This window comes from Uloborus diversus, chromosome 6, assembly GCF_026930045.1.
Source record: "Uloborus diversus isolate 005 chromosome 6, Udiv.v.3.1, whole genome shotgun sequence".
In the NCBI taxonomy this organism is placed as follows: Eukaryota; Metazoa; Arthropoda; class Arachnida; order Araneae; family Uloboridae; genus Uloborus; species Uloborus diversus.
Window position 1 is genome coordinate 92366428 of NC_072736.1, and position 22491 is coordinate 92388918.

At 31.2% G+C, this 22491-nt stretch overlaps 1 protein-coding gene across 2 annotated transcripts in view; it reads left to right on the forward strand.

The window, feature by feature from the left end:
- The window catches only part of LOC129223884 (uncharacterized), a 61208-nt gene extending 50179 nt beyond the window's left edge, over nucleotides 1-11029 (forward strand). For both annotated transcript variants that reach the window (XM_054858255.1, XM_054858254.1), the window contains 4 exons: nucleotides 1243-1409; nucleotides 4575-4708; nucleotides 4791-4848; nucleotides 10738-11029. In XM_054858255.1, the coding sequence (XP_054714230.1) occupies nucleotides 1243-1409; nucleotides 4575-4708; nucleotides 4791-4848; nucleotides 10738-10890 (512 nt within the window). In that variant the 3' untranslated portion in view covers nucleotides 10891-11029. The remainder of the gene's footprint in view (nucleotides 1-1242; nucleotides 1410-4574; nucleotides 4709-4790; nucleotides 4849-10737) is intronic.
- Nucleotides 11030-22491: the final 11462 nt, after the last annotated feature.

A 22491-nucleotide genomic window follows, 5' to 3' on the forward strand; every position in this document is an offset into this window, starting at 1 on the left:
TTAGAAATAGTGTTTAAACCAAATAAACCTGGTTTAAACCAAAAAAAAAACAGGTTTTTTACCAACCATATTTGCCCATCTATACTAGAAGAGCTTTTTCCCATGTATTAGTTTCTTGTGTATCTAGTTAGTACTACATCTATGATTTAGACCGGTCCAACATACCCCAACAAGAGCTGCTATATATACAAGCTGATGCATCAGCTTAAGTTTAGCCATTTTGAATCAGATTTTTCATTGTTGGGGAGCTAGGGTTACCAGAACAACGTTTGGGGTTTTGACAAATTGGCCAAAAAATAATATTTTATTTAATAAACATTCATGTGCCATTAATATTTCTTGCAGTGAAAAATTACCTAACGCGATAACTTGCCAGAAAAGACAACCACTCAAACATGCGTTCGAATTCAAAATGGCTGATCTTAAAGTGATGCATCTGCTCATATAAGGGCCTTAACCCCAAACCCCTACCCTATGTATTGCATCATTATTAACCTTTTTCCCTCTGATGAATCAAGGCTGAACTCGACTCACAAAGGAAGCAGAAGTTACAAGATCTAGTTTAGCCTTTGATAAAATGTAGGGTATCTGCACTATAAAATTAAATTTAAATCAAACATTTAAAAATTCTTGATAGAAATCAATGTTTTATTTTTTGGAAATACCTACCAACCTACCTTCCATTGAGCAGCTATATCTCTTACCAACTGCAATGTACAAATGTGATAAAACATTTTGTGCTCTAAATAGAGGTCTGTTTTAAAAGGGTTTAAAAAGTTAAATAGATTTTAAAGATTTTGAGCTGGTTCTATACTGATTTGACATGAGACCTGAATACCACCAAGTGCTGTTTCATTCTTGTCATTACAATTTAAGGTTTTTTAAGCTTTCATAAAATATTAATTTGTCTTATTGCTTGAACTTGTTCATAATGCAATTACTGGTACAATTGCATTGCATCAATTTATTTAAATGATTTAAAATCTTCTGAAAAATTACATCACGTATAAAATTTGCCTTTTTCTCAGTATAAGATAAGATTTTTACAGTATTAACTTGGATTTTTAACAGTTTAAACCAGTTTTGGACCATTTATACCAATTTTTGATGCTTATCATGTCAAAAGCCAATTTTTTGGCATAAAAATGCCGTACCTGGGGCTAACTTCTTGTTTAACTTGTATTTTACCTTGTAATTTCTTCAAACAATGTAAAAATATTGAGATGACTTGTTTTCTAACAGAAAAAAGGCAGCTGAAATCTGTACAAGCAGCAAAATATGAGAAGCCACCCAGAAAAGGAACGTTGAAGCACAGAAGATGGAAATTAAACAAATTACAAACAGATGCAAGTTATGAAGATGATCTTTTCGACTCTGCACAGTTGAATAATAGCATTGAACTGTGGGAGGTAATAAAATACTATGTATTATTCATTGAAGTTTGTAATATAAAACGTTTAAAGAAAGAAAAAAAATCATTTTCTGATTTTTTAGTATTAAGAAAGGATCTTTTTTAAGAATCGCAATAGATTTTTCCATCTTCAACACTTTTTTCATGAATACTTTTACCCATCAGGGTTTAATTGATTTAAAAATGTTTGCTTCATTTATATTATGTTCTCAGTTTCTTAGTTTTTCTATTGAATTGCCTTAGATCTATCATGTATTGATGGAGAAGCTTGGTTTTGCCTTAGCTGATAGTAATTTTTATTGTGGAATAAAATTGTCTCAGGATCTAAATTTTAATTTAAAAATACAAAAAATCCCAAAATTTTGGGTTGCCGTTTCCAAAAACTTTGTACTGACAACACATTCTTAAGTTTAAAAAAAAAAAGTTTTTAAAGTTTTTTTTTCAATTATTTTTGTGCGCATATTTGAAGAGTTTTTACACGGGGGGGGGGGAGCTTTCTTAAGAGTTTCCAAAAATTTAACCGTCTTTAGAACCCCTGAAATTCATATATTGTTTCAAATTTTAAATATAGTTATTTTTGTATGCTTAATTTGATGTAACCTTTTTGAATTTGACCTTTATTCCATTATTAACTCAAAATTACCCTAGTTCTTAAACTATACATGTTAATTTTCCCCTGCTATGCACCATTTAACATTGTGCCAAGAGTATTGGTGAATAATTTAAGAACTATCCCCAAGTAGCCATCATTTTTGGCGAATTAATTTTGACCAAATATTCGTTATGTCATCAAGCTTTGTGAGACATTGAATCTAACCAGTAGTTTTAGTATTTCAGCAGACAACAGAGAGATAAAGCCTATGGATTAAGTACAAAAACCTTGAATGTAGTAGAATATTTACAAATAGAAAATATGCTAGAATGGTTATGAAACTTCTACCAAGATTATATAAAGAACTGCCCCTAAGTCAGCCTCGTTTGTTTCTCCTCTTTAAGTGTACTAAGCTCTGGTGCTTATTAGAGCTGTAAATATATGTTTATCGTTTTGTTTATGGTGGTCTATGATATTTGCTTTGCCATGATTTTTTGCTACGCCAAAGGAAAAAAAACAGCAAGCATCATGTTCTCATGTTTCCAATCTCCCATCCTTCTTGGAGTAGAAACTGAGCCCAGCATCTCTTGCTAAGATAACTATAAAAAAAAAACCAGTCCATTATCCACTAGTCCAATTTTAAGAGATTAGCGAGTGAAAAACATCTAATAAAATTTGAAGTGAAGTTCAAAAAATCATAGCCAGTCTGGACCAAATCATTTGTTCAACATCTTAAATGGTTGATTTGGCCCTGGTTTTGTTACAAACTGTCAACTTTTGACCATTTTCTTTAGCCATGTACTGTACTTTTGCATTATTGATCAATAGTTGAATTGTTACTTAGCAATTTGCATTCAGGTCATCTACAAATGATGTCATGCTAAAAGGGGGAGGGGAATTGGCGAATTTGTGTGACAAGAGAGAGTAATTAAAGCAGTGGTTTCCAAACTTTTAAAATCTAAGGGAAACAATACCTTAATATGTATGAAATAGTTTTTATACAGCAAAGCATATTTATTTTTTATTATATTTAACATAAGTATTGATAATATTGCTTGCTTTTGAGTGCAAAGTTTTCTCAAACGAGGTGTCATTGAAAAGATATCCATGTTTTTAGTGTGAGTACTCAAACATGATGACCACAGCAATGACACTTTACCTCCTCTTATTTCCCAACACCTCTTTTTCTTCTTGTGAAAAAATGTTATGTTGACAATAGGTGTGTGCCTCGTCCCCACCCCCTTACAATTATTGTATACCACCTTAAAGAGGCACACCCTACAGATTTGAAACCACTGGGTTAACAAGAAGTGTGACATCACACATTTTGATTGGACTAAAAGCACTTTATAATAATATGTTTATGTAATACAGCTTCACATGTGACAGGTGGGGGAGATAATGTGAAGTGTAACACTTTGTGATTAAAAAAAAGGGAAGAGGGTCAAATATTTTTTTTTTTTAATGACAGGGTTAGTACACTCCTTCAAAACTCCTTCATTTTGGTTTTAACTCCTTCAAAACTCCTTTTTTAGTTCAGGACTACATTATTTTCCTCTATAACAGAAACTTAAAATACTTCGATTGAATACTAACTTCGTAGGTAAGGCGATTTTAATGTAGTAATTTCGTGCATTTATTTTATTTTATTTTTTTAATTTACAAATTGATTATGGTTAATTCATAAAAGTTGAAGGTGAAAATTTTATTAGAAGACTAAGACATTTCATAAGTGAAGTAAAACATGCTTAAATGGTGCTTGGCTATTTTTTCAAGTTTTATGATTATTGTTTTTTCCTCCATTACACTCTCAGCAGCAAAAGTCAAGTTGTCTAAGTATTATTTAAATATTTAAAACTACATAAGTAAATGTACTACATTAAGTGATTGCGTTAAAAAAAAACAATTGTTTAGTTGATTGCAGTTATGATATTGTAAAAAGGGTCATCCACAAATGATGTCATGCTTTGAGGAGGAGATGGGCTCATGAAATTGTCACAAGGGGACGAAAGAGGGTGACAAAAAGCGACACACAGTTATATTAACTATATGTTTGTAAAAAATATGACGTGACAAGAGGAGAAATTTGGGGTGAAGTGTGACACTTCGATAAAGGGTGCTGATGGTCAAATATATTGAAAAAAAAGTGGGACATCATTTAATGACACTCCATTAGTACTCCTTCAAAATCTCATTTTACTGCTTCAAAACTCCTTCATTTTATTTCTGAAACTGGGTACGAACTTTGAATGACATCATTTATGGGCAGCCCCTGAAAGCATTCCATGAGTGAGGTGATTTTTGGGTATTAGAGTCGGGAGTCCAGGGTTTAAAATTTCAAAAGTTGAAGTCAGTCATTTTCTCTCAAAGTCTGCAACTCTGCCAGGGCTTGCAAAGTCAGAGTCAGACTGATTTTGGGGTGAAGGAGTCGAAGGCTTTAAAATTCCCGTAGTCAGTCATTTTTCCTCCAACTCCGCAGTCTTGGATAAAATCATTAAAAATTGCAAACATGTTTCTCAATATGTGTAATCCTGTAGTCATTTTTTATTTAAAAAATAATTTATCTTCCAGAGCGATTCTGACAGCTGTGATAAATACAAAAACGCACCCACCCCAAAGATGAACTTCAGTTTATCTCCTAGAGAGAGTGCTGAATCATCTGAGATAGAAGACTGCTTCAGCCCAGAAGATTTTCAAAGGAACCGGTAGGAATATCATTTCTTAACTTTTAATGTGTTGCATCTAAATATTATGAAATATTGGGCTAAGTTTTGCTTTTATATTCAGGAAAGTTGCTGAAGAATATCAGTTCCGATTAAAACAAAAAAGAAAAAAGCCTCTAAAGGTAAGCCAGTTGATCTGCATTTTTTAAAAATCATTTTATTTACTTTGTTAGTTAACACTTGAGATAGTTTCTTCTGTTAGGAACTTTTCTTCTTTCCAGTTGCATTTCGTTATTTTATGTAAACTCTGCTTTTCTTAAAAGTTCTCTTTGCTACTCTTTTTATGAATGCAGTTAAATTTTGAAAAAACTTCATGGATCAGTAAAAACAAAGAGATTTGTTGAAGAAACTTTATAATTTGAGATAAATATTCCTTCCAAAGGACCACCAGGCAAAAAAATTTGGATGTAATTTATAGCTTTGATTTTCCGAAGTACGGAAAATAATACGTCCAGCTTTTTTTAAGCTGAAAAAATCTGCCCTTTTGTCATACTTTCCCCTTTATATTGAAAATAGGGACCATCTGTGTAGCTGACCTGCAGTAACTCCTCAACCCTCACACAGAATTCTGTGCATTTCTTTCGGTATTTTAAGGTTGCATAACTTTCGGAAATGTATGTCAGTCATTTATACCAATAGCACAGCAACCTTGTCAGGTCTCTGCCCGTTACTTTCTTTCAGCGTACACTGTAAATATTGTTCTTCATTGCATACGTTTGCATAGTAAATGGTGTCAATTCTATTAGCTGAAGCAAATGCTGAATGAAATCATTCAAAATTCTTTTTCGTCTCGCGGATCGCTAGGGCAGGGAAAAGATGCGACTGCACCCAGGTTAATGTTGGAAGGTTCCGTTCTGCTAACTTTTTCAAGAGTCTGGCCAGAGGAAATTTGGGTCTGTTAACGTATCCTCCACAAAAATCTGATCAGCCAAAACGGACCTTTCACAAAATCACGATCAACCAAAACGGACCCTTCACAAAATTCTGATAAACAAAAACGGATCTTTCACAAATTGTTTATTGAAAGAGCAAAGCTCAAATCAAAATAACGCAGCATAGCAGCATATTTCCGGGTATAAAAAGGATAATGTTTCGAACCTTTTTTAAAGTTAAATTAGAGGGATCAACTTATACAACATCTTCTAATTTTTGCAAAAGAAAAAAAAATCTGCACTCTTGTGATGCTCCTGCAAGCAATAAATAACTACTACCTACTACCACCAAATAAATATAATGCTTGTTGTTGGTTTCTGTGAAGGGAAATTAACAGCTGAAAGCCAGTTCGGTTTGTAATTTTGCTCATGATTTAATAAACAATAATTTACAGCGAAATGAAATTAGAACTGCGAAGGATAGTAGGGGTGAGGGGGGGGGATGTGATCGCTTCAGATAGGGTTACCAACTTCAAACTTATTGCCACTTAGCGTCTGGCCGTGCGATGTTTAACTTATTTTGGGAGAAAGTTATATGGGTTAGATTTTTTGATTCTAAAAAGGCTTATTAACTTTAAGTAAAATCTTTTATATACCGTTTTTTTTTCTTTAGATGCCTAAATTTTGAGAAACGCAATCTTTTTCCATTCGATATGAGAATCACATTTTATTCTTTTTTCAAGCTAACTTCGCTTTATTAGGATGCAAATAAATGGAAAGTTTCTTTATTTTTGTAACAACGTGAATTTCAATTTTTCAAAGCGAAATTCCATTTTCTTTTATGAGTCAAAAACTAAAAGCTAAATCGAAAGTTTATTTTTTATTATTATTTTTTTTTTGCTTCAACTGTGTCCAGATATTAATGATATGTTTATCATAGACTCTAAAATGCAGTTCTAAAATAATTTAATCAAAAATATTTATTTTACAAGCCGTTTTTATACTTTTGATTCCTTCACTTTGAGGATTGCGACCTCTTTGCATCCGCTATGGGAATGTTTTTTTCAAATTTTCAATGTTTAGTACACTTTGGTAAGAGGCAAACAAATAAAATATTTTTTTATTTTTGTAAAAATCACTAAGTTTATAAGTTTTAAACAAAATTCCATGCTCTTTAACAGTGTCTCGCTCTTAGTTCAAAAAGCTAAATGCTGAACCCCTGCCTGAATTTCTTTGTTACAATTATTTTAAATACAATGTATACAACATTACTAGTATAATTTAACATAATGTAGAATGGTAAATAAATATTGATACTTGAAGGGTGCCCATCTCCCAGAGAGCAATGCCGCCCCCCTCCCTCTGAATACTCGAAAAACGCTCAAGAATGATCTTCTCACCTGAAAAGAGAGAAAACACTTTAAGTGTCGATGCAGTTTGCCCTATCTTAAAATTCTAAAATTTCGTTTTTACAATTTTTTTTTTTTTGCAAAATTATTTGATTTTTTGCAAAATTAATTGACTTTTCACAAAAAAAAAATTTCCCGTGTGAAAAATCCCCTGTGAAAAATCCTAGACAGACCTCTGTATACATACCTGCCAACTATACTGTTTTTTTTTCTGGGAGAGTTCTCCATTTTGAGCATTTTCCCCCAATCGTGTACATGATGAAGGGAACTTACATTTGATTATGCTCTAAAAGATAGTAAAAACAATCCGATTCTCCCCTAAATAACAACGAAAAAAGTTATATTGCTGTGTGTCGCAATCATCAACTGGAATTTTTCAAGTAGATGCTGACATGTATGCTGTTTCTTCTTATTTCATTCCTTGTTTCAATATTTTTTTTTTTTTGAATCTATATTATAAAAAAAAATGCAAAAGTCAATCAAAAAGAAAGAAAAAAAATGTGATCATTCTCCCTTGAGCTTGCATTTTAATAAAATTTGGCATAGTTACTTTTTTTATGTGTTCAAGAAATGATGTAAAATATTTATGGTGATGCGCAAGTAGTTTAGGCTTTACAGCCTGTTAAAACTTTTTGGAAAACAGGATTAAATGAGGCAACTGCAAGTTGTTCTTTTGATCCTGAAATAACATTATGAAGTTTTTTAAATCAAATTTTGAGTTCTAATACAAGGAACCATTGATTTATATATTTATTTATTTATTTATTTTCAGTTCTTGCTAGAAAAATATGTTCTACCACATAAGAAAAACTCTGTTCTTTACTCGGTTGTAATTTTTTATTTTACTAACCAACTTAATTTTACAATTTCCATTCTTGATTTCAACACCATAAATTCCACAAAGGTATTTTTCTGTAAAAAATATGAAAAATTGACTTTATTGAGTGATGCAGCTAAAATTGAACTCTGACGCCCTCAACTCTTTGTTGGAGTACTCAGGGATTAGAAATTGCTGCCTCTCTTTCAAAATTTGAATTTGTTTTGAAAGAAAAAAAAATTGCAAGAAATAGTGCAATGCTGCAAATTTATACAAAACTAGAGGACCCGACAGACGTTGTTCTGTTCAAACTTTGTAAATTGAAAAGTTTTTAAATTTCAATAAACTATCAAGTGTTTGAACTGTTTTTTTGAAAAAAAAAATAAGTAAAAAGAAAATGATTTAAGCTGCTTGGTGTCATAATGCGTATATTTATTACAACTTGATTTATCTAATGCCCACTGAGCTGTTGTTTTATTAACTATTTTACCCCCGTACTTAATAGTTTGTTCCTTCAGCCATACTCAAATGATAAAAAGCATCCACAAATATTAAGTGTAAAAAACTACCCATCTAGAGCAAACGGGAAATCCCGCTGTAACATCCCCCATATGAAAAAGAATAAAACAATCGAAAAGATATCGTTTAAAAGATTTATAAAGGTAAAAACAGTTCACTGAATAAGCGAAAATCACTCATCCCCTCCCCCCCTCCCGTTGTAAAATAAACACATTCTTCAACTAAAATGACTAAAAACCCTTTAAAAATGAAAAGCAATTCTTTGCAATTTGAAATATTTTGCCAAATAAACAAAAAATACAATAAATGACATTAACAATAGCTTTAAAATGTAAACAAATGATCATGCAACTCTATTGTTCATAGCCAAAGTCGCCAAGCCACCACGTTACTGTAATCCAGCCGATCAGTGAGGGAAGCCAACTCTTACAGATTAGCAGTCTGATCTTTTGAATGAAAACTTTTAAATCTTCATATATTGCCTAATTTGTTCTTTCCACCAAAGATAAAGATCTTTCGGGGATATTTCTATAATTGGGAATCTGGCGATCTTTTTTCATTGGCGTCAATTTTTGTCTCCAGCGCCTGCGCGAGAGGTATTTTTCGTTGCAAAGCTAAACAAAGAGAACAGAAACATCTATTTACACAGGGCTACTATAAATCAGCAGGGTTACCAAAATAAAGTTATTAACGCCAAAAATGAGACGACCGCACCAGATTCCCAATTATCGAAATATCCCCGATCTTCCACTGCACTGATCTTTTGTGTCCAGAACTACCCCGTTGTAATTTATCTGGACAAAAATAAAATTTGTTTAGTCTTTAAATTCCATCATCTTTTCCTTTAATAATGTACTGATTAGTTTGATAATCCTTAAAGTAATCTTGACATCGGTGTCAAAACTCAGATGGATTTGAGCCGAGAAACAAATGTTGCTAGGTATGGTACTTTCTGATCATTTGGTTAGGAAAACCTGAAGCACTGATCCGGTCACATGGTTCAACCTTGACGACAGAACACACGTTTTGCGTGAACCTTCCAGTACTTGACTTTAAAATATATCTCGGGACCTAAAATCGTTGCTTTTACGAAATGTAGGCTTCACTCTCTCTACGTTTTATCTGTTATCAATTGACATATCACAGCAGGAAATTTCATTGCAAAAAGCAGAGCTGGCTTTCGTACTGTCCTTTGGCAATAGGTTAAATATTTATTTTAATTCTTGCTCAACAATAGGTTAAAATAAATATTTAATCATTTGGGAGATATAACCATCCAATGTTTAAATCAATTGATCAATTAACTAAAACGTTTCCGATTCGATCCATCGCACTTCAAAACCATGCTTGCCACAACTTAATTACACACAAAAAATTTCATCAAAATCGGTTCAGCGGTTAAAAAACCTTATGGTGACAAACGTCCGCACAGAAGATTTTTATATATTAAGCTGGGATTTTGGTGACAAATGAAAAGCAATTAACATAACCATAGTTAATTATCTTGATGAAAAGATATTTAGATTTTTTCCTTCACTTTGCCTCCTACTCCAATAATGTATGCTAAAAAGTTTATAACTGAATGCTTCAATCTACAACTAATTTTCTAACCACAGCTATCTCCATTTTTCCTGATCTGTTTCAAGATCCCTGATCACTATATCAAAAAGTGATAAAGAATGTTGACGGTGCATCCTTAGGAATATCAATATTTATATTAATGCTACACTTTATAAGCATATGTGAGTTAAATAATACTGGAAGGTTCTTTACTGAAGATCTGCGATGCGACTTGAACATTGCAAAATGCTGATGCTTCCAATATTTTTCTTCTTATTTTTTTTTACAACGTGAAAATCTTTTTGGGCTTAGGGGTTCATAGGAGTGATCCTATACTCTGGTGTTATGCAGAAAAATAAGTAAAAAAATTAAAAAAAGAAACTCTAGGAAAAAAAAGATCAGTCTTGGTGATTTTTTGAACATTTAAGGAGAGGATACTCCCATGACTCTCCCAAATTGCTCCAAATGCTCATGCATTTGAGCCTCTCTAGCCCCCAGAAGAATGTTAATGGCTATGTCGAAAACTGGAAGAAAAAGGGGAGGATACATTTTCAAACAGTGAGAAAGAGGAGAAAACAGTGGCACTATTTGGATTCAGAGGATCATTTTACATAAGAATCAGCAAAAATTATGTCAGAAGCTTTTTTTTTTTTTTTTGCCGCACAGAGTAATTTTATCTAATTATTGGATTTGAACCACAACTAAAATCACTGGTTTAAACCTTTGGCACCCTGCTTTTAAAAAAAGGTTCTTCGATTATTTTGTGTGTTTTTACAATCTCTTTTGCTTTTTTTTGCCAACAACATTTGATAAAATGTTTTGCTCTTATTCTAGGCTGAAAGACATTCACCTTATTCATGTGCTTCAAAACTAGATCCTGCTAGAACATTACAAAATGCTGCCAGAGTGCTTAAGGAATGGGAATCTCTTCAAGAAGACAGTGATGAAGAAAGCAGCCAATCTTCAGATGTTTCTGATCTTTGTTAAAACCATCAAATTCTGTCAGGCTGCATACAGACTGTTCAGAAACTCCTTAGAATTAAAAGTATGATTCCCTACAGGATTAAATCTTAAATTCCAAAATTACTCACATTTCAATTGAAAAATATTTTTCAGTTTTCTAGCAGAAAGAGAAGAAAAGACAGGGTTCGTACGGGTCATGGAAATCCTGGAAAGTCATGGAAAAAAACTAAACAAATTTCAGACCTGGAAAAGTCATGGAAAATTAATATTTTCATTATAAGTCATGGAAATTTATTTTAAGTCATGGAAAAATGTCTTGTGCAGTAAACAAGTAACAATAGCTAAAAGAGCGCTAGAAATATTGAGTGATTTAGTAATATTGCATACAAATTGAACGATCTCTAAAACAAATCCGAGTTTTGGAATCCAATTTCATCTGCTTCTGTAACAGCCGCTCACCTTTTCTTGTAATGTGATATTACTTCTGGGGCGTCACTAATTGTGAATTCACCATTATTTTAAGCACTTCTTATATTTTGTATTCTGTAGTAGTGGACTTGCACATTCTTGATTTTGCCACGCCCCCTCAAAAAATGTATTTCAATTGCATCCGAGTTCGTTTCAACTACTTGTAAAAAATTCATTATTAAATTTACCAAAGTTTATCTTAATGTGTTGAAGGCTTTAGAAAATGAAGACTTTAGTCAGCAATAAAAAATTGAAATAGGGGAATTCTAATACTCTAAAACAGTATTGCCTTACATACAGCTCGCAAAACTGATCCTTGTGGCCAACTGAAATATCTGGTTTAGAAAAAGGAATTACTGAAAAACGTAGCTTTATTTTAATGAACGCGTATACTGTCAAGTTACGTGGATGATTAGATGCACTATTGACACCAAAGGACAATGTTATTATGAATTAAATTTATTATTGGAAACTTAGCAATGACTCATTCAATTTTTGTCCCATGCATTCGGTTCTATTTATTAAATATTTGTTAGACATTTAAACATCAGTGTATTGCATTCACTGTATTTTTATTTTGTTTGAATTTGTATGTTAAAGACAAATAAGAATAATTTTTATTAGTTTCTGCAGTGTGCACTGTTTTTGTTTCAGTCATAAGTAAGTGCTCCAACGAGGTAGTGGCACTCACATAACAATTTTTCTAATGCCCATTTCCGGAAATTGTCAAGTTTTACATTAAACAGTATAATTATCTTCGTATAACAAGGTCATGAAAAATTTTATTGAAGTCCTGAAAAAGTCTTGGAAAAGTCATGGAAATTTTTTATCCAAATTAAGTATGAACCCTGAAAAGAAAAATTAAGAATATTAAAAAAAAAAAAAATGTCCAAAGGACAAACACACAACTTTCTAAGATTTATTTTTTGCTCTACCTTCTGATTTATTATATTTATTCTGATAAAAGAATGGAAAAGAGTTGAGTCTATAAATATGTAGGGGACTGACATTTACCTTTCTCAGAAGTATTTCTTCTGACATGCTGCAAATAAAAATAATGATTTCGAAAAAGCAAATAATGAACTTAAATTGCTGCAAATTTTTTTTGTGAATGTTACATAGTTCCATCCAGTCCCATAATGTGTATAGTCTGGCTCTTATAAGTTAAGGTATGACCTTGAAAATATTTACTACTTTTTGGGGAGTTCAAATAAAAACTTGTTTTTGGAGTGGATTTGAGCTGGGTTACTGTCGTAGTAATTTGGTGAAAGTAACTCAACTCAGTGCCAATTGCCCTCATCTATTACCCCCAATAGAAGTAAACATTATCATGGCTGCCATTGAGTTCTACTACTAAAAATTGTAGCTTTAGTAGCTGTTTAGTTTCCGAGCTGAAAATTTTGCAAATTTTATCTGAACAGAAACAAAAGTTAAAAGAAAAAATTCATAAGGCTTAAATTTTAACGATTAGGACGGGCTGTCAAAACTAAGTGCTTTTACAGTAATCGCCCTTTTTATTTTTATGATCGATTTCAAAATAGTCATTTTTCGCTACAATAGTCTTCCTAGTTGCTTTTGCATGAAAATAGTAGCAATAAGCGTTTTAGTTGCTAGTGGCAGCTCTGTCAAGGTCATGAACATAGCTAATACATAGATAATGTAGATGTGCACGCTGTGCACAGATACATTTGCTGCAGGTATGTACATGGCCCAATAATTTTAATACTTTATTTTACTATAGTCATGGGTTAACTAATCAGAGCCAGACTATACTTTGAAATTGATACTAAGAATGTTTCACAAGCATTATTTAAAACTGATGGGAAGTTACAGACCTTTTTATATGAGATTCTGCATAAAATTAGTCACTGGCTATCTTTTAATTTGATTTATAAACAATGTTTAATCACACAATGTAGAGATCCACCAAATATTGAGTTGGTATTCGGTATACTGCTTATTGGGCGGATAAACCAAATATTTGGTTTAGCCGCATGCTTTTAATATTCAGCAATCGAATAGCAAACAAATTGAAATGTAATTGGTAAATAAAAATATTTTTTTATACGTTTGATGAAACTTACAATATTGTACCACAGTACAAAATCAACTCAAACTAAATACTTTAGACAAAATAATGTATTCATCTTAATTTTGAAGTTTGGGCATAAAATTCTCAACGGCATTAAATTATAAGGTATCATGCCTGTCCAGGTTATTTCTTGTCACCCTGTATTGCTACTTAACATTAACTGCTTATCTTTTACATTAAATATGCAGCTAAAAAAATGGCAATGGAATTTTGCACTGCTTTAATTTCTAAAAATTTTAATTTCTAAAGTTTTTAATTTCTAAAGTTTTACACCATATGAAATATTGATTATTGTTTAAAAACAACTTGATTAAAATTAATCATTGTTATTAAAGTTTAATAATCCTTGCACTTAAAGAGAAAAAATAAAAATGTCTGACAATGTTTGATAATACAATTGTTTATCAGTTACCAAAAAGATTAACATATCAGAAAATCATTTGAATAAATTGTAATTTCTAATGATATTTTAAGCAACTTAGGTTTGTATTTGTGTATAAGGTAAATGCATGGATTCTTTACTTGTGACAAAAAAATGTTACCATGATTATCAGTTATCAAATCATATCTGAAATGAAATTATTTATCGATTTATGAAACACCATATTCAGATAAAAATGTACCAACTTAGCTGTTTGCTACATTAATTTGGTTTTGCCTTTAGAATGATTTATTTTAAATTAATAATTATACTTAATGTGGGTAAATTTATGATGTGAAATGAAAATGTATTTTCCTTTTCCAAAATAGATTAATATTATCTATTTTAAATTGGCATAAAATTTAAACTTTTCAGATAAAATTTTTTGAACAAATATTCGGCAAAATATGGTATTCGGTGTATCTCTAACACAATGTGCAGTCAAACTCACTTATGAGCCCTGATTTAACGAGAACCCAGGCTTAACAAGGAAATCAGAATTACTTTAAATCAGAATTAATTACCTTTAGGTTGGTACAATGTTAAGTCTACGAGAGCATAACTTGCTTTTAACAAGCAAACCCTGCTTAATGTGAGCAATATTTTGTGATGCATAAAATTTCTACTGTAAACTCCCGATTATCTGCAAATTAGGCCGGCACGGTAACCGTGGATAAGCGAAACCGCGAATAATCCAAGTTATAGTTAAAAAACGATGCTGGTGTTTACAATAGCTAAAAATAGCAATAGAACTCACACATGCATTTAAGTTATAGCTAAAAAGAATAACTTTGATTGTAAAAAATATATATAAAAGCTAAAATTAAACAATAATATAGTCATAAATCACCACCATTGAAGAAAACTGTTGGGAAAAGACCCACGGATAATCCGACCACCGATAATCGAGAGTTTACCTTATTGACTTCCAGTTCAGTTTATCCGTTCTTGCAAAAATTCCTTGAACTTTCCAATTGTTAGGGATGAGTTAGAAATCTTGGAACAAGTGATTATTGCACTTTTCTTTAAATAATGGAGAAGAGATGCAGTTGAAAAATATTTGTCGAGTAATTGCTGCCAATGTTATCACTTCCAAGGTTATTGTAGCTCTAATTCACATAAAGCAGATGAAAACAGTTATGAAAGCAACAATGATAATGACAAATGTGAAAAATTTCAAGCTGAACCTTGTGCAACATAGTCGATGGCTTTTGATGTGCAGAAAAGCTTCAAACTATTTTGAAAGTCAGGTGCAAATGACGATGATTTCCAAGCCATAAACATTTCTCTAAAAACAGTAAAACAACAGAGAGACTGTAAAAGCAGATCAAAGCTTGTTAACTAACTTCTGCACAGAAATAAGAATTAATATTCTTTTTTCTGTGCAGAATAAGAATAGTAATCTACGCATAAATAATAGAAACATCAAATAAAGCAAATGTGTTTGAATTCCTATGATTTTTTTCACAGAGCCATTTTTTAAACACTCAGTTATAGCGAGTAAATATCGCGGTCCCTTCTCGCTCTTTACAAGTGTGTTTGACTGTATTGTGCAATTTAAAGAATTATAATGAATTTTTGTGTTATCTATTTTTATTTCAAATGAAGTTATAAAACATTTGTTTTCGTATGTAATGCAAGGTGATGGCCTATGTGACAGCATTTTTTTTTTACTATTTTGTAAATTGTCAACGCTTGATTGAATGAGATACCCTTAACTACCATTCTATAATTCTGTTAAGATAAATGGATTCATATCTTACAAAAAGTTACTGTTGAGTTGTTGGTGTACAATTTTCTCCTGCACGCTCTATGTGCTTATTTGTTTTATTTACAATAGATTTTTCTGTAATTCTTGGATTTTTCCTATCCCAGTCTGTATGAACCCTGACTTATGTAAATATTCAAGTTTTTATATCATATTTTATGCATTTTTTATCATTTGTATATAGTTGCAAATCACAAGAAATTTTTTTAAAGGTATTTTTCAGATTATGAAACATTTTCTGTGTAACTTTCATCTTTACATAATATTTATTATGTACAGTAGAACCTTGATTATCCAAGCTAATTGGGACCGCAAGGGCCTCGAAATTCATAAATCTCAGTTGTAATAGAAAGTTAGTAGAAAAATTTGCCAGGATCAAAAATTTTTAAAATGTATAAATTAAAAATACAATGGAAGATTTTTATAAGATAAAAATGGACATGTAAAATTGATATTTTACAGTTAAACAAGTAACTAAAATTAAAAATTTAACAAAACCCCGACTGAGTCACAAATGTAGAATCAAGAGCAAAATATGAAAATCCTTTTAAAAGCCTTACACTTTTAACCCCTTGAGGACCAGCGCTCGGAAAACGAAGCGCAGCTACCGGACCGAACGTTCTAAAATGGAACGCCGCCATCGGCTCGAGCATTTACAGCAATTAAGCCTAACTGAACAAAAATATTCATATAAAATCAGCATCTCTAAATAATGGCTTGAAATTTTAATTTTGCTTAAACAATGTACTGCTGATTACTAATTATTAATATAAAGACTATTACATTATTAGAAGGAAGTGAAATAAGTAGAATACTAAAACTTTAACCATGTGCATAAAATTAAATGATATGTGCACAAAAACAAAGTTAGAGTTTGACATCAAGAGTGTAGAATCAAAGAAAAAGAAATGCAGCAAAAAAATATGTTCCTTATGTAATTTTGATTCAAACAACTTAGGTCAACGAATTTAAACTAGTTATATTTCCCACGCGACAAGTCTCAAAACTGCTTCATAATTCACTCGAAAACATTCCCTTTCACTCACTTCGCTAACCATTTTTATTGCAGTTTTCCATTCTCCAAATGAAAAAGAATAAATACAGAAGAACAATATCAGAAAGGATTCAAAAATAATCATAAACTTCAGGCCTCTTGAAATCATTCCTGTACTCTCGTTGAACGGGGAATCCCAAAAGTCTGGAACACATACGCAAAAATATTTTAATCTTCCTTCCCTCCCCCATAATTTATTCAGCTAGATGTATATCTCTTTCAATTACTCGTAAAAAGAAAAAAGAGAAGCAAAGATATAAACAAGAGCAAATGAGACCTCATAAATCATATGCGCACTGTTGTTTAGATAAAAAAAAAAAAAATCTATCCCATTGAGAGGCCCAAATAAGAAACTAAAGCGTGTACATGAAGGTCAAATACCATGTGACTCGAATATGATCAAAGTTATAGCCATTTAGCGCCATCTATTATCGTTTAAATATTCAATTCAATTGTTCCATTTCGAGAACGCATATACATGACGCTGGGACGTAAGCGTCGATCAGAGCGCGTAGCGGAGAAGTGACGCTGGGCTGATATTAGAGGAATCGTTGCGTAGCGTCCGCGTGACGCTGGGTGCGAACGGGTTAAAAATCAATTTCAAGTACTTTATTTGTTAAGTTAGCAAAACTAACAACAGATTAACATTTTAAATCGTTGCATTTTTTTCTCCTTTTTGGCCAACAATGAATTCGGTTACCAATCACGTGAATACAGGCTTTGCTGTATTTAAAATCAACTTAAAAAATGTTATAATTAGAATTCTAAATAACATGGAAGTTCCAAACATATTCTATCTGATGTCGAAAAAATTACTCTTTATTTTGGCACTAAATTTTTAGTTTTTAAATATGTTTTCATTGCAAAAATGGCTAAAGACCTTTAAGAGATTTTTAATTAATATCTTCGTTGATTAATGTCATCCGAAGATGCAACCTAGCTAAGATCACTCTTGATAAAATCTTTTTTTCCAAAATTGGTCTTCCCGTTTAGGCGCTAGAGTGCCATAGACAGATGCACAGACATGTGAAACTTATAACCCTTTTTTTTCTGCAACGTGAGTTAAAAACTAAAAAGGAAAATAACTTGTAGTAAAATTTAAAAAGTCAGTTTAATTTTTTTTAGAATGCCAAGTTAAAATAAAAAGACACATTTCAAAAACAAATTTCCAGAAATATTTTTATTTCCAAATTGAAAATTCATTATTTCATTAAATTTACTTAATTTTTTTAAAAGTAGACTTCATTATTAGCTTGGTTAACAGAAACCTTGATTATTCAAGGTTCTACTGTAGTTATTTAATTATGAGCCACATTTCCATAAGTGTCCTTTCATTTATTCAAAAATATGGTGCAAAGTATTTTATTTATAATCAATATTTTATCTTTGTAATGCACCTCATAGATTATTTACCTCATGGTTTTACTCTAGATGTAATTAAAAATTGGAAACATTTATCGGAGAAAATGTAACTAAAATGGAATCTCCAAGTTAAAAGTGATGAAAGTCTATGCAAAAAAATTTGATTTATCTTGATGCAATATTGTAAAATGTTATTAATTTTCAAGAATTTTGTATAATTTTGTAGTTCTGAATATCATAATAAAAGTAAGTTTTTCATATTTATATATCTTTTGCTCTATTGTTGAGAATAGTTTGGACTTTATATTTTACTTTTAGAACCTTGAAGTTAGAATTAATATCAGCAAAAAAAGATATTTTGGGTTTTATAGCACATATTTTGTTTGTGCATGAGTCGGCTACAGCAACTACATGGTTCCCCAATTTTTAACCCCCAACACACACAAAGGAAGGGGGTTATAAGTTTAACGCGTCTGTGTGTCTGTCTGTGGCACTCTAGCGCCTAAACGGATGGCCCGATTTTGAAAAAAAATAATAATTTGTCCGAAAAGAGAGTTGATCAAGAGTGTTCTTGGCTATAGGTTGCATCTTTGGATGACATTCATTAAGAAGTTATGAATTAAAAACCTCTAAAAGGTTTTTTGCCATTTTTGCAGTAAAAACATAGTTAAAATGTTTAAAATTTAATACCAAAATGAAGAGTATTTTTCCCCGCGTCTGTTGGAATGTGTTTGGAATTTCCATGTTTCATAGAATTTGAATTGTAACATTTTTTAAAGCTGATTTGATTAAGGCTAAGCTTTCATTCACGTGATTGATAAACAAGTTCATTTTGGTCAAGTAGGAAATAAAATGCAATGATTTAAAATTTTTATCTGTTGCCAGTTTCTATTTAATAACAAATAAAATAGTTTGATTTATTTTTAATAAAATAGGCCTTTTAAAAGGATTTTCAATTTTACTGTTGTGTACTAAAAGCAATGTACTATGACTAAAAATGTCAACAATTCGACTAACCTGACAGCTGTAGTTCAATAGAAACTGATTTTGAATGACAAAAATTAAATGTAAATAGTGATACAGTCAAACTCTGCAATAAAACTCAATTGACTGGGTTAGGAGATTGCTGTAACCAAGGGTTCGCAACATCCAAATTTTTTAAAAATAAGTCCTAACTTTCTGAGATACTGCTACAGGTCGAGGAGTCGGTCACCTTTCTCACCTTTAGTCACCTTTTGAAAATTTGTTACTTTTAGTCACCTTTTGCAACTTTTGTCACCTTTCTCGAAATGCATCTTAGGATTTTTTAAAAATAATTAAATCTTTGAAAAGTATCTGAATGATAGCTTTAACAGTGAAATTTATTAAAAAATAGCCTTAAATATGCCCCCCCCCCCCACCTCCGCCTCTGTCGTAAAGTGAGTTGATTTTTTAAACGTAGACACGGATGAACTGTTTGCAGTTGGTAACAGCCTACCTCTTGAAGATCTCGTTGTTAGTGGAGAGGTGACAGATGAACTGTCAAAACTGAAAGAAAATGAAAAGGTTATGTTTTTAAAAGCTGTTAAAAAGCATTGTGTGACTGCATGCAAGTATGTAATAGAAAAAAGTTGCACATCAAACGGGTTACTGAAAAGTTTTAAATTTTTGGATCCAAAAGAGAGAAGTAAATCTAGAAGCTGTAAGGATTTGATAAAGGTTGCCAAAATCATGCTTTTAAATGTTCCACTCGATAAGTTGCAAGATGAATGGAAACTTTTGCAGCTGGAAAAAGATGATGAAGCATCCGAAAACAAAACCATTGATATCTACTGGCAGCAGCACATTTCAAAGAACGACTCAACTTCCAATAATCTAATGTTTCTAAGGTGATAAAAACTTCACTTCAGGGTTGGGTTTTGGACTGTCCAAAACTGGTTTAGGACAGGACAGGTGTTTTTACCTGTCTATTTACTTAAAAAAAATTGCCAATAACTTTTTCACAAAAACTTATTTAACAGTTGTTAGAGTTTTGAAAGGAAATTCACAACACTACCAAGACAACTAATCTCAGTTCCATTCATAACGCAAAGGAATATTATTAAATGTACAATATTTAGGTGCAAGAAAAGAGCTAAATTTTTTAAATGGTTTTTGCAAATAAGTTTTACATGATTTTTTAACAAAAATCATTCTTAAATCTTAGATTAAAGAACAAGAAATTGATGATTAAACATTTATATTATAAAACTTGGGCTATTCTTTTTTTAGTTTACGTTTTCAATATACATTCTGTAACAAGAAAAAATCGTAATTTATTGCATTTAAGTCAATTATTGCACTATATTTTGAACACTTTCTTTTGCACACATGCATAAATGTCAAAAAATTTAGTTTATGCAAAAAAAAACTCCTGCATACAAATTGAAATTTTTAATGAAGAATTTAATAATTTCTACTTAACTAGATTAAAATTAGCTGCATAAATAAGTTACATATATATTTATACCTGAATGTTCACATTGAATAAATATATTAAATAGTCAATAAAATAATTTTGACACTTTTTTGTTCTGTTTTTGATATTTTCTCACAAAATAGTTTTGGACATTTTCGGACACAAGGGTTTTGAACAGGATGGTAAAAACCTTGCCAACCCTGCCTTCATTTGCACACATGCATAAACATAGGGAAATTTTGTTCCTATTATCAAAAATAAATAAACTTATGCTAACAATTGAAATTTTTATCAAGAATTCAACTCCTATGCGACTAGATTAAAATCAGCTGCATAAGTAAGTTGAATGTTCTCATTGAATAAATGTTCAATATAAAACATTACTTTGATACATTTTATTCTGTTTTTTGATGTTTTCTCACACAATACTACTTTTCATAAAATACAGTTTTGGACACTAGGGTTTTGGACAGGATGGTAAAAACCATGGTTTTTACCATAGTGTCCAAAACCTTGCCAACCCTGCTTCACTTGCATTATCACACGGTAATGCTGACATTGAAAGACTATTTTCTATTTCAAAGCACCTTTTTGGTGAAAATAAGACAGCAAGGACTGAAAGATTTTTAAACAGCATACTTATAGTTAAAGACGCTGTAAAAAGAATATCCTCATTTGCTTTCTTTACCAATTGGTCCAGAAATAATTAAATGTGCACAACAAGCACACGTAAATTACGCAACATACATGGATGAATGTGAAAGGAAAAAGGATTTGGAATTGAAACAGAAGCAAAAAGAAGAGCAAAAAAGAAAGGATTGTGAAGAAGAAACTAAGAAAATAGAAAAAATTAAAACATATATTGAAAGAGAAACTGTAGAAATCTTTACAAAAAGCATATAGGGCTATTTTGGTAAAAGTCAGTAAAAAGGGATAATCCTTTTCTGTTTTTTGAGTTCTTAACAAATTGCTTTTGGTCACCTTTTAGTTACCTTTTAGTCACCTTTGTTTTCAAATTTGTCACCTTTCTCACTTTTTTCAAAGGTCATCAGCAGTCCTTGGCCTGTGCTACAATGAACATCGTTATTATACGATATTTCAATTATCAATTAGAGTAAAATATTATTCTTAATTAGCCTTAACATTTTTAACACAGTCGCCCAGACCCTCTTTAAGAGTTAACTTACCCTGCCATCTATTAGGAATTCATAGAACTAAACTTACCCCGCCATCTATTAAGAATTCATGGAACTAAATTGGAATTTAATTTGCAATTACAAATATTTCGGTCAATCCGATTTAAAAGAAAAAAAGGAGCCTATAGCCTTCCTTAATAAATGGACTCTTTAACACAAAAATAATTTTTCAATTCGAACCTTTTGTTCCTTAGATTAGCATGTTCAAACAAACTCTTTAGCTTTATATAATTAGTATAGATGAAGAAAGTCAATACTAGTTTATTATTTATTTTGAAGAATGAACTTTTTTGCCATGTAAAAACAAAATCACAATGTCTTTAAAACTTTTAAGCTCATTGGGGGAAAGAATCAAACATTAAAAACTATAAATAAATTTGCAAGTGTGCAATAATTTTTACTAGTTATGGCATATGTTGTACAATGCCATGGCTAACAAAAATGAAAAAAAATCTTGTAAACAATGACATGAAAATAATTTAAACTATCACTTTGAAAGTTTTTGAATGTTTTTATCCCAAAGGTTTTCCAATTTGCTTTACACCATAAATAAAACCTTTTTTCTAAAAAAGTGAAATTTTCCTTTGTTTTCTTGAGTTTTACTTCTTTCCTCAAAACAAAAATAATTTAGACTTTATTTAAAACATCTTGAATTACGTTTATACTCTGAAGTTTTTGTTTATTGATGATAAAAAAGGATAAAAAACCTTGAACACATATACATCACAAAATATAATTGCATGTCTAAATTCATTTCAACTTTTTTCAAATTAGATGTTTCACAATGGAATAAGGTCACAAAAGTTGGGAATTAAAAGAGATTAGAT